The 12,751-nt window shown below is 35.9% G+C and overlaps 1 protein-coding gene across 4 annotated transcripts; it reads left to right on the top strand.

Moving 5' to 3' along the window:
- The first annotated feature begins 517 nt into the window (after nucleotides 1–517).
- ATSEC20 (Sec20 family protein) lies at nucleotides 518–12,121 on the top strand. Of its 4 annotated transcripts, none has more exons than XM_022301352.2 (9): nucleotides 518–1,036; nucleotides 1,122–1,191; nucleotides 2,665–3,030; nucleotides 3,147–3,216; nucleotides 3,396–3,451; nucleotides 3,564–3,639; nucleotides 4,045–4,081; nucleotides 10,896–11,010; nucleotides 11,588–12,121. In XM_022301352.2, the coding sequence occupies exons 3-9, from the start codon at nucleotides 2,750–2,752 to the stop codon at nucleotides 11,826–11,828; spliced, it is 876 nt and encodes a 291-aa protein (XP_022157044.1). In that variant the 5' UTR covers nucleotides 518–1,036; nucleotides 1,122–1,191; nucleotides 2,665–2,749; the 3' UTR covers nucleotides 11,829–12,121. The 4 variants fall into 4 exon arrangements, with proteins under 4 accessions (XP_022157044.1, XP_022157045.1, XP_022157047.1 ...); XM_022301353.2 differs by having other exon boundaries at nucleotides 518–1,028; XM_022301355.2 differs by lacking the exon at nucleotides 1,122–1,191.
- The last annotated feature ends 630 nt before the right edge of the window (nucleotides 12,122–12,751 follow it).

A 12,751-nucleotide genomic window follows, 5' to 3' on the forward strand; every position in this document is an offset into this window, starting at 1 on the left:
AAAACAAGATTCAAAATATAATTTTTAGATAAAATAAATAAATATGGAGATAAATAAAAGTTACGGAAAAAGAAAATTAAACAATTAAATAAAATATAATTTTTAGAATAAAAATAGATTACGAAAATAAAAGTATAGGAAAAATGGAGGAAGATAAATAATAATAAATATTTAAAATATGAAAATTTTAAAAAAAGAAAATTAAAGTTCATATAGAGAAATTTGGAAATAAAAAAAATTTAGAGGGAAAAATAAATCTTTTTAAAGATAAATACAAGAAAGATAAAAAGGTTGAGTATTAAAAAAAAAAAAAGAGATTTTCGAAGAAAAGAAAGCTGTTTTTAAAAACTATTTTTTTAAAATTTACCTGTAATTTCAAAATGATTTTTAAAAAATAAAGAACAGAGAATTGAATTGTTTTTAAAAATCAAAAAACAAAAAACGAAATATCAAACCGGGCTTGAAATCCTCGAAATCGAAGTTCCAAACAGGGTTAAAGAAAATTCCCCTCAAACTTCTGAAGTGTTAAAGGTGATTCATTAATCCTACGGTATAATTACCTTTTTAAAAGGAAAAAAAAAAGGTAACCCATCTCTTTACCTCTCCCCTTTCTTCTTTCACCAGCCGGCGACCACCACCCCCCCGGCGGCAGCCCCGACGTCCTCCGGCGACGCGCGAAACACCCCGGCGGCGTAGGCCTGCAGCGGCGATTTGTTCTCCCACGACCAACAATCCGGTGTCTCCGGCGACCCGCGAGCAGCCCGAACGAAACCAGATCTGCGGCGCCCTCTCCCTCCGGCGAATTTTGCGGCGATCGCGGCTGTTCCCTCCGGCGAGATTGGCACAACCCGAACAGCAGCACGGCGAACGGACCAGCAGCAACGATTCCCTTCATCCTGACGGATTACGACGGTAACCCACGCCCGTTCTGACCCAGATCCGTGGTACCCAGCCCCTGTTGACACCGTATTCGCAAGCCCGAACACTCTGGATGCCTTTCAGCTAGTACCCCTTTGTTTTTGACAAGGGTCAGTTGGTAACGACCCTTTTGAACCACTTCAGAATCGTTTTTAGTGATAAAAATCGAGTGTTAACATTCTAAATTTTCCTTTTGTGCCTAGGAACCAATCAAACTCAAGAGCTAGGAGCTTTAGAAGTGTTGCAAGTAGTGCCAGAGGCGTGTGTGCGCATGTTCGTATGCTAATTTGTTTTACATCTTAATGTGTTTGTTCCTATTATATTTTTATCTTATTATATGAATGTTTGACATGAAATTGTGATTGGCTGTTGGTTATGCATGAGCTAGTTTTGTTGGTTACTACTTAAAAGCATGTCTTGATGTTTCTGTTGAACTTTAATGTTTGGCGCTTGCATAGGTATTTTTTGCTGGTAGATGTATGGAAATATATTGGTTGAGCTGCAATATGTTTTATGTCTACTTAGAAAAAACATGGTGGCTTATTGTGGATACTGTGGCATTTGTTCTGTATGATGAAAAGCATGCTAGAAATTACTTGTTATGGCTAAATGGGTTGATAAAGTATGCTGATTGTTATAAGAATCATTATGCTTGTGTTCTTTATGATAAGAGCGTGCTGGTTGTTGTCCAGTGATTTAAAAAGCGCACCGAGGCACATGCCTAGGTGCTAGGCGAAGTCCTCGCACCTCGCCTTGAAAAGGTGAGGCGGAAATAAGGAGGCGTGCTATAAGCGTGCCTCCCATCAAAGCTTTGAGATGCAAAGCCTGTGCGCCTCAGAGCTTTTGTAAAAATGTCTTTTAAGCAATAAAACGTAAAAATGTCTTTTAAGCAGTAAAACGTAAAAATATCTTCTATGCAATAAAACCAAACCCTTAAACGCAGAAACACTGTTATTGTCAAACTGTTGTGTTTTCGAGTTTTGTGATGTTGTGATAAAAGCATGTTGGATTGAGTTATTGTGATGAGACTTGTTGTTAGCACGTTTAGAGAGCATGTATTAGAATCCTAGTTGGGGGCTAGGAGCGGAATGAGAGCGCTTGGTTGATAATGGATAGAGAATGGGTGAGTGTCAGGACCTTGGGTGTAAATAGTCGGGAGCTGATACGTCACGAATTGGGTATCGAGGCTTTGGGTACAAATGGTTGAGGGTTGATATGCCAAAGTTGGACAAAGATGAGTGTCAGGGCCTCGGGTGCAAAAAGTCGAGGATCGATGTGACGAGTCTTGATGGAAGGCAACTAGTGGCCTTGTGTGCAAAGGGTCAGGGGCCAATAGGTTGTGAAGTCATTGAGGTTTTGTGTACAAATGGTCAAGGGTCGAATGACAAGTTTCTGTAAAGGAGTGTCAGGGCCCTGGGTACAAATGGTCAAGGGTCGATACGATTTGAAAGAGTTAGTTTTGGAGAGCTGAGTGAGTTGGATGTGACCAGTAGGAACTTGAGATAAGTTTGGAAAGCTTGAGAGAGCTAGGGACTTGTCGGGCCTTGTAGTTTAGAACACTTGTGTTGTGTATACTGAATGAATGTTGTTGAGCTTGTTAAATAGATATGTCCAATTAAGCATGATTATTAATTAAATTTGTTTTGTTGGATATTGTGTCGTTGAACATGCTGATTGTGTGTAGTTAGTGAGGGCTACTTACGGAGTATTTTTATACTCACCCCCCTCTGCAAATATTATTTTCAGGTGAAGTAAAGGTTTATGGTGAGGAAGCGATCTAACAAAGAAGGACCAAGTTTCAAACGTTTTGTAACGTTCTTCAGATCCTGAAATGGACAAGGTGTCAGAGGAGGTGGATCGGGTGAAAAATGAGTGGAACGATGCTTACCATAAGACTCTTGATCAGATTAAAGCAATTGAAGTATATGAGAAACAAAGTGAGTCGACGGAGAAGAATTCGCTCCCAAGATTGAATGCCCTCGCACAAGATGGATTGAATTTGCTATCTTCGTTAGAATTCAAGCTTGATCTTCTTGCGCCCCAGTTGCTCTCTGATTCCGAAGTTGAGGCTGCTCAATCATTGATTGAATCTTGGAAAAATCAATCCCACAAGTAACTCATCTCACTCTTCCTTTTAATTGAATTGTTGCATATTGAGCATCTAGAATTTGACTCGAATTTCTTCATTGTTGTTTGGTAGTAACGAATGTTTTGTGTATATATTTCAGTTTGCGATCGAGTCTGAGAAATGCAAATATGCAAGCAAAAGCCAACATGAGAAAGGCTGCTCAGGAGGAGGTGACTATCATTCAAACTGGTTTTTATCGAATTGTCGAAAACAGTTACAGATTAGCCATAGTTTTTCTTACTGTTAAAATGTGGTATTCATCCATCATTTCCGGAATTGAAAATTTATTTAAGATTCATCCATGTGAAAATTTATGTTATTCTCAAAATTTTGGTGAATTTCATTGTAGAGAGAACGCCTTCTAGGCGGAGGAGAAGAGTCCACAATTCGCAGACGGAATTTACAGTATGTTGTCAATACTTAATGTTTTCAGAAGATTTATAATAACTTTCTAAAACTCTGGTATTAAATTCCATTTCTTTTGTAATGTACAAAATCTTTATTTCTCCTTTTGCAGAACTAAGGCTGGAATGACATCTGCTGCAGAAAGCATCACAGAGAGCCTTCGCCGCACCCGTCAACTTATGGTTCAGGTCTGTTGCTGTTGTTATAGTTTTAATTCTCTTCGAAGCATGGATACGGACACGAGACATGATACGGCGTGACATGTCATTTTAAAGACACCATTTTTTAAATATATCATGTTTATACATGAAGGAATTTCATAGTCGATAAGTTTATCCATTTATGTGGTTTTAAAAATGAGTTTTATGTATTTCTCTGTCATTTTGTCCTATATTATTATTTATGTCTATTTATTATGCTTAACAAGTGTTCGATAAGTGTCAAACAAGTGTTGGAGAGTTGGAGTGTCGGATAAGTGTTGGACACGGACACATCCGTGCTTCTCAGTTTCTAATCTGTTTACTTTGACCTAGATTAAATTTTAAATTTCCTTTCTTTTGAGGATGTAATGTTCTTGAATATCGTATCTGTAGGAAGTGGAAAGAACCGCAAACACGATTGAGACTTTCGGTATGTTCTTACAATGTTTTCAAATATCTCTTCATGGTAGAAATTTCAATAATCTCTTGTCGTTCAATTGTACATGGTTTATTTGAATGCAAATAAACCATGTACAATCTTACCTTGAGCTGAGCAATCTAAATTCTTTCTATACCTGTAGACTTTATTTATTCCTTCAGATAATTAATTAGAAAGTAAGGCATAATATAATGTTTATTTATTTGTGAGAATGTTTGTTTAGTATTTAATTTGACTAGCATCTCATTTAGTGATCTAATAACACTGCGCATCTCGATCCGAGAGAAATGATGAGGAATCGGTGGAACTTGGAAGTAGTTTCATTTTCTTGTTGTTTGCAGAATTTCTCTAGAACAAGTCAAAGTACGTCTTGGTTTGAATGGAGTATATTGATTTCATAGTCATTGTCGTTCAATTGTTACTTGGACCATTTGAAGTCCACATTAAATCTTTTTGTTCTGCAGTTTGCATTGTCTCTAATTAGTAATGCAATATCAGTTTAGAGGTTTATGATGATCTGTATGGATCCTAAATTATGATCATGATGAGGAATTAAACTTGTGCCACTCTAGCAGTATGAAATCAAAAAAAAAAAAAAAATTGGGTGTGGGGGGAGATTAAAAGCTAGCTTTTATTCAGATAAGCAAAGGTACAAAGAATAAGAGCATACAAAAACAATGGCCAAGAATTGGAGCCTAAAAACAAAACCTGGAAAAAGAAGAAAAAAAAAGAACAAATAAAGGAGAAATTGGCTCCCATTGTTAAGAACCAAGAATAAAGAAAAATTGGAAAAAAGCTTAGTCATAAAAACTCAAAAGGAAGGCATTGAGATGCACCAAGCTCCAAACCTCTTTCCAAGACCTTTCAGATACCCAAAAGGAATTTCTCTACTCCTTCTGTTAGAGTATATATATCAGTATATTTTATATTCTTGTATTAATATTAATTTGTCATTTACCTTCTCCTTATAGGATTAGGTCAACCTTGTATATTTAGAACATTGGATTCTCTCCAACCTTAGTCCTACATCTTCCAAGTCAAATGAACCAAATAACGTTAAAGATTATACCTCTGAGTTGTTCAAAAGAATCTCTTCCATCATAGCACAACCATCCTTGTTGAAGGCTAACCACACCCCAAAAGTCTGAAAATCACATAAAACGGGATTTAAAAGAACCTCCTCCATTGTCCTGTTAATTGTTTGACCCATTTATATTTGAGCTGGACCTGGACCTTTATAATTGAGCTGGAATCCAAAATGGAACTTTCCTTCATTTTACCCATGTGACTTTCTGTTGTGGAGGCCTCATCAGAAAAGTTTGCTACATGGGCTTAGTGGAGTGATTTTGTAATTCTCAGATTAATTAGAGAAAGCATGTGAGATGGTGTGTTAATTATCCTTCCATAATTTTACATTCTTCTTCGTTTTTCTGAGAAGCAAAATTGAGTGTGGGAGAATTTTCCTCTGTAATTGCTGGAAATTCCTTCCTCGATTGTAATGGCTCGATGAACTGAGATGCAATGAAGGCTATTACTTGTCTTGCATAGTGGATGTAGATGTAGACCTATGTGGTCGAACCACTATAAGTACTGTGTGTTCTCTTTTTCTTCTACACTTTTACTTTGTTTTCTGCTGAAGTATTGCTCCTGATTAAGACTGGTAGTATCAATCTGTGCATCTGTTGATTATTGGATCTGTCTTTTTGGGTTTATTATTTTAACAAATTTTATCAGAGCTGGACATTGATCTTACTGCTGCTTATTTTCTTCTGATACTGCGATACTTGTTACTGTCATCAAAGTTTGAATTTCAACCTAGATTCATCATTATTCAACTCGTCTTTTATCAGTTTGTTTCGTATTTGTTCTGAATCTCTATCTAATTGTTCTATTTCTTCGACTCTGTTTTGTGAAATTTTTGTGATAATGTCTGCCAAGTTTGAATTGAATAAATTTGACGGAAAAGGGGACTTTAGCCTCAGGGGAAGAAATTAAAAGCCTTCTGGTCCAACAAAAAGGTTGGAAAATTCTTGACAATCCAGATACTCGGCCAGAAACATTCACAAAGGAAAAACGATGAAAAATGAAAGAGATTGCTTACAGTACAACAATACTTCATTTGTCTGACAATGTTTTAAGACAGGTTAATGATACTGATAAGGTTGTAGATCTTTGGAAGAAGCTAGAGACTACTCTATACTTAGTAAATCTCTGCCTAATAAGATTTACCTTAAGGAAAAGTTTTTCAGATATAAAATGCAAGCCTCTAAATCACTAGAAGAAAGCTTGGATGACTTTAACAGAATATGCATGGACTTAGCAAACATAGGAGAAAAACTTGTTGATGAGAATCAAGCGATAATATTGTTGAATTCACTGCCTGAAAATTACAAAGAAGTAAAAACCGCAATTAAGTACAGTATGGATTTGTTATCTCTATCTACAGTCCTAGATGATCTTAGATCAAAGGACTTTGAGATAAAATCAGGAAAAAAAAAGGAAGTAGAGGGCTTGGTGGCTAGGTATACAACAGAAAACAAATCCAAAGCTCCAGCAAAGTCAAATGAAAATAGATAAAAGTCAATAGGTAAAGAAAAGAGGAAGTGTTACTACTGCCATTAGGAAGGGCATCTCATTAGGAACTGTTTCCAGCTAAAAAATAAAAATAAAAATAAAATCCCAGAGAAGGATGAAAGACAAACCTCAGCAAGTGTCCATGAGGGATATGAATCTGCAGAGGTGTTGACAGTTTCAGAATCTGCTCTCTGTGATGAGTGGATCCTTGACTCGGGTTGTTCATACCATATGACCCTTTGTAAAGATTACTTTCAAGACTTGAAGGAGATTGATGGAAGTAAAGTCTTAATGGGCAATGATCATCAATGTCAAGTAAAGGGGATTAGCTCAGTCAAATTAAGACTATATGATGGTTTGGACAAGATTCTACCGGAGGTGAGATCTGTCCCTGATTTGAAGAGAAATTTGATTTCTCTAGGACCGTTGGATAAGGGAAGTTATTCATATAAATCAGAGGGTAGAGTGCTACAAATTTATAAGGGATCCTTATTAAAAATGAAGGGTACTTCGAGAAATGGTTTGTATTTTCAAGGCTCTTCCGTTAATTCACATGAGGGAGGTGAACACTATTGATGATGTAATATCAGTAGAATTAGTTTTCTTAATCAGTTGGTATTTTGTTTAGTTTTAAGTCAGTTGGCTTTCTGTTTTAAAGTTAGTTGGCAACTAGTTTGTTTTGGGCAGTTAAGTCCTTTGTTTCGGGTTTCCAGCCTCTTTAAATAGCTGGCCCTTTTTGTTGATCATTAATTCAATAATAGTTCAAGATTTCTCCTTTTGGTTTACACCAGTTGAGGAACAAGTAAATTCAGAAATTGTTCTTTGGCATAAGAGAGTTGCTCATGTCTCTCAAAAGGGCTTGGATGAACTTGGTAAACAAGGTTTATTAGGAAAATTTAAACCAACTGAACTTCCATTTTTTGAGCACTGCACTTGAGGTAATTCAACAAGAATTAAATTCTCAAAAGGCTTACATACTTCTAAAGGAGTTCTGGAATATGTCCATTCGGATCTTTGGGGTCCAGCTAGAGTTACCACACTTGGAGGTGATAAATACTTTATGACAACAGTGGATGACTACTCTAGAAAATTATGGGTATATATGTTGAAGAGGAAAAAATGATGCTTTTGAAACCTTTGTAAACTGGAAAATTTTAGTTGAAATCCAGACCGGAAAAAGAATAAAAACCTTGAGAACGGACAATGCTCTTGAATATTTTAATGACAGTTTTATAAATCTTTGTAAGAAGGGTGGAATTAAGAGGCATCATACAGTTCCCTACACACCCCAACAGAATGGCTTGGCAGAAAGGTTTAATAGAACTTTGCTTGAGAAGGGTGTGTTGTATGCTTGCTAATGCAAGGCTTCCTAAGTTGTTTTGGGGGGAAGCTATTTCTATTGCAGCTTATCTAATAAATAGGAGCCCATCTACTGCTCTAAATTTGAAAACACTTCAAGAAGTGTGGTCTGGAAAACCTCCAAGCTTAAATCATTTAGAGATCTTTGGTTGTGCAGCATATGCACATTTTCCCAAAATAAGCTGAACCTCAAGCAAGAAAATGTATTCTTCTTGGATATCCATCAGAAGTTAAAGGCTATAACTTTTTTTTTTTTTTTTTTCTCTTGTGGTCAGAAACAAGTATTTCATTGATGTATGAAATAACCAAAAAGCTCATAATGGCTAATTACAAGAAAGCCCGCCAATTATAGATTACGGCAGAATGGGAGTAATTGTTGAAGGGGGAATAATAAGATTTTACACCATCCAAGGGCTAAAACAATAACCCTATAAAAAAAAACCTCAAATGGGAGAAGTGTGTCATTGAAAATCTGATTGTTCCTTTCCAACCAAATGCTCCAAATGAAGGCACGAACTAACTGTTACCAAAGAACTCCCTGGTGTGTTAGAATAGTGCACCAGGGACCCCTGTAAGAATTGTAGCTATTGCTAGGCCATGTTTCTGTGGTTACTAGAGAGAGGTGGAAGATGCATCGTAATTTGTAAGTAGAGATGTGAAGTTTGATGAAAATGATTTTCCATGGGAAAAAGAAGGAACCTTGGTTATGATCAAAATGTTTGAGTCCCAAATTAGTTCTTTTGAGATAGAACTTGAAGGCACTCAAACAACACACCTCAGACAGCAGCTACTTCAGTACATCAACCTTCTCAGTCAGAAACTGTTGCTTCAGGGCATCAAATTTCTGAAATTTTTCAGAGTCAGCAACTAGTTGATACTTCTAATTCTCAACTTCATGATGTGATAGAATCAGTTGATAATGTAAATTCTGACCCTCATTTGTCTAATTATCAATTGACAAGAGAGACAAATAAGACCCCCATCAAGATATGATTCATCTAGCATTGCGATAGATAATTCTGATATCACAGCTTATGCTTTAAATTGCAGTGATATTTTTGGTGATAAACCTGTTACATATGATGAAGCTATAAACTCTAAACATAGTGATAAGTGGCTTGAATCAATGAAAGAAGAACTGAATTCTTCACACAGAAATGAAATATGGGAACTGAAAAACCAGAAATCATAAGCTTGTTGATTCTGAGTGGATCTACAAGCTAAAACCAAGCATTAGTGGGGTGAACCAACCAAGGTTTAAAGCAAGGCTTGTAGCTAGGGTAATACACAAGAGTTGCTCAGAAAATGGATCAGAAAATTTCAGATGGAATCAGCCAAACCAGTCAAGATACCTCTAGCTCAACACTTTAAATTATCCAAGCAGCAGTCACCTAAAACAGAGGAAAAAAAAGTGAAAATGTCCGAAATTCCTTATGCAAATGCTGTAGGTTTCTTGATGTATGGGATGACTTGTACGCGTCTGGATCTAGCTCATGCTTTGAGCATCGTTAGTGAATATATAAAGTTGCCCAGGATTCAGGAAAGTCCCATTGGGAGGCAGTTAAATGGATCCTTCGATACATAAAGGGAACAAAAGACACTAGGTTGATTTATGCAAATTAGAAGTCTGATATTCCTTGTCTCGAAGGCTTTGTGGATGAAGATTTTGCAGCTGACTTCGATAAGAGAGGACGACCCACTACAGGTTTTGTGTTCAAGTTGTATGGAAATACAATTAGTTGGAGATTTTCCCTTCAATCTGTGGTTGCATTATCAACTACTCCGTCAGAGTATATTGCACTTACGGAATCTGCCTAGGAATCAGTGTGGTTAAAGGGGCTGATATCTGAGTTATTGGGAGAAATTTCAGAACCTATTATTCACTGTGATAGTCAGAGTGCTTTAGTACTTTCTAAAAATCCTCTTTATCATGACAAGACAAAACATGTAGATTTAGTGAACAAGAATGAAGTGATACTTAAAAAGGTAGCAACTGATGTGAACCCAGCAGACATGTTACAAAATCCATTTCAGGTGTAAGATTTAAATGCCTCCATGACATACTTAAAGTAGTAGGTGTTGGCTAATCCTCTCTACTGCGAGTATTAAGTGCTTGATGAGTTATTTTCTGCTGTTGCGGTTCTGTTTTTCCTTTGAGCTTTGATATAATTGGTTCAAGAGGGTGATTTGTTAATTGTTTGACCCATTTATATATGAGCTGGACCTTTATAATTGAGCTTGATCTGGAATCCAAGCTGGAGCTTTCCCTCATTTTTTACCCATGTGACTTTCTATTGTGGAGGCCTCGTCAGCAAAATTTTTTACGCAGGCTTAGTGGAGTGATTTTGTAATTTTCAGATTATAAGAGAAAGGGTGTGAGAGGCTGTTTACATTCTTCTTCTTTGTCTTTCTGAGAGAGCAAAATAGAGTGTGTGGGAGAATTCTCCTCTGTAATTGCTGGAAATTCTTTCCTCGATTGTAATGGCTCGATGAACTGAGATGCAATGAAGGTTATTACTCATCTTGCACAGTGGATGTATACCTATGTGGTCGAACCACTGTAATTAACTTGTGTTCTTTTTTTCTTCTACTTTTTTACTTTTTTCTTTCTGCTGAAGTATTGCTCCTGATTAAGATTGATAGTATCAATATGTGCATCTGCTGGTTATTGGATCTGTTTTTCTTGGTTTATTATTTTAACACGTCCAAAATTTCAAAGGTGTTATGTTTTCTTATTTTAGCCTAGTTTTTTTTTTCTTAAAAATCATATGATAGAGAATCAGCAGACATTAACTGATTCTTTGAATGAATTCAAGGATATGTATCTCTGTATGTTTTGTGAACCACAGCTAGCTTTACGTGGTTTTTACAGAGGAATCAACTGGAGTGTTGAAGAAGGCTGAGACTGAATACAAGGGGCACCGCTCATTGTTGACTCGGACCAGAAACTTACTTTCCACAATGCAACGGCAGGATGTAATGGACAGGTAAGTAGATGATTGCTTGCCGCTTTTTATCCAAATAATACTTTATCGGTTAAATTATAAATATGATCTATAAATCTTAATGGTCAGGACTATTTAGTCCTTTGACTTCAAAAACATTTGATTATGTTCTGAGTTTTCAATTTTGATTTTCTATATTATCGGTATTTTCGTTAAATAATGGTCTAACAGGGCTACGCTATTAGACAAATGTAGACTAATTTGGCATGATGCGACGGGTAGATGGAAGAAGAAAGTAGATAGTTAGAGAAAGTAGAATGGTCCAATCTATAAAAAGGATGTGATACATTACTTCAAAAAGAGCATTTGCACATCCCGCTCTATTTTTTCCAAATGTCTATTTTCTTTCTTCTATCGTCTATATAGCCAACATTTGTCGAATAGGCATAACACAGCACTATCTAGTTAGCAATGTTAATGGTAGGAACTGTGTATAACTATAGCTTAAGGATGAAAGTGAAACTTTTTGAATTCTAGAGCATCAAAGTTAAAAGACTAGATTTGTAATTGAACCTCTTTTATACCTTATTAGCTAAGAATGAGGCTATTATATGGACAGGATTATACTGGCAGTTGGGTTTTTCTTTTTCTCTCTTGCCGTTCTTTATGTTGTTTCGAAACGTATTGGACTACTGAAGTTGCAGAGGATGGCCACTGCTGCGATCAAAGCCGGGATGGTCAAGCAAGCAGATAACATTCCTAGAGATATTAACCATGGTAGAAATCCAATTCAAGGCAATGAGGATTTAGTTTACAAAGTCGAACATGCACAGGAACGACATGTTTGGGACGAACTTTGAAGCGTCGGGAAAATGGTTGGACAAGCTGCATATCACCAGAGTTATATCGTGTTTTAAGGAATATGTTTCGATGATGGTTAGTAGAATTCGAGTTCACTCTGTAATTTATGAAACGATGTACCTCTGTTTGGGATTAACTACCTGAAAACAGAGGGCGAATTTTTGGCTGGGTTAGACTTGAGTACAAATACATATTTTTGTGTAAGAAACTTTAAGCCAGTTATTTTCTTCTCCTCTTTGTAAAAACTCGTTTGAAGCATAAATTTATGATTCACACTGAAAAATTGTAAAAATATACATTTCTTTAAATCCTTCCAGTAAAACTAAAATGGGTTGTAGGGAGAGAAATCGAGATGAGCAATGGCTGATAGAGATCGAGAGCAGTGGCGGAGGAGCGAGCGTAGAAGAAAGGGAGAAGGAAAGGTTTTGGTAGCTGAATGTAGAAAGAAAATAAAAGTTAGGGTTTTTATTGAACATTTTTCCCAATGTCAAAGATAGGCCTATTTTTTTAGATGAATTATTTATCTGTCGGGAAAGATAGGTAATGTCGATGCAGGCAAAAGCCTTCAAATTAGTTGCAATTTTTATGTCAAATGATAATCGGAATCAGATATATATAAATTATTAGTATACCCCTTTCTCCTTTTTAGTTTTTCGTTTTTAGCTAATTACAAATATATTTGTGCTAATGTTTTTTAATTACAATAATAATAAATTTTAATTTAATTTATTACTATATCATGGATAGTAAATATTTTTTATTATAAAAATTTTTAATATTAATAAATAATGAACAATTAAAATAAAATTACATCAAAATAAATAATGAATAATTAAAATAAAATTACATCAAATAATATCGATTGATGATCAACACCAATAAAAAATTGGGATTTTTGTTCATTTTTCTTAATTTAATTCGG

The sequence above is a fragment of the Momordica charantia genome (genome assembly GCF_013281855.1).
Source record: "Momordica charantia cultivar OHB3-1 chromosome 7 unlocalized genomic scaffold, Mcharantia_2.0 BLBB01000007.1, whole genome shotgun sequence".
Lineage (NCBI taxonomy): Eukaryota > Viridiplantae > Streptophyta > Magnoliopsida > Cucurbitales > Cucurbitaceae > Momordica > Momordica charantia.

Coding starts and splice junctions, on each gene's coding strand:
- ATSEC20 (XM_022301352.2), top strand. CDS start 2,750: ATGGACAAGGTGTCAGAGGAGGTGGATCGGGTGAAAAATGAGTGGAAC. Junction 4,082..10,895: donor AAACACGATTGAGACTTTCG/GTATGTTCTTAC, acceptor TGGTTTTTACAG/AGGAATCAACTGGAGTGTTG. Junction 11,011..11,587: donor CGGCAGGATGTAATGGACAG/GTAAGTAGATGA, acceptor TTATATGGACAG/GATTATACTGGCAGTTGGGT.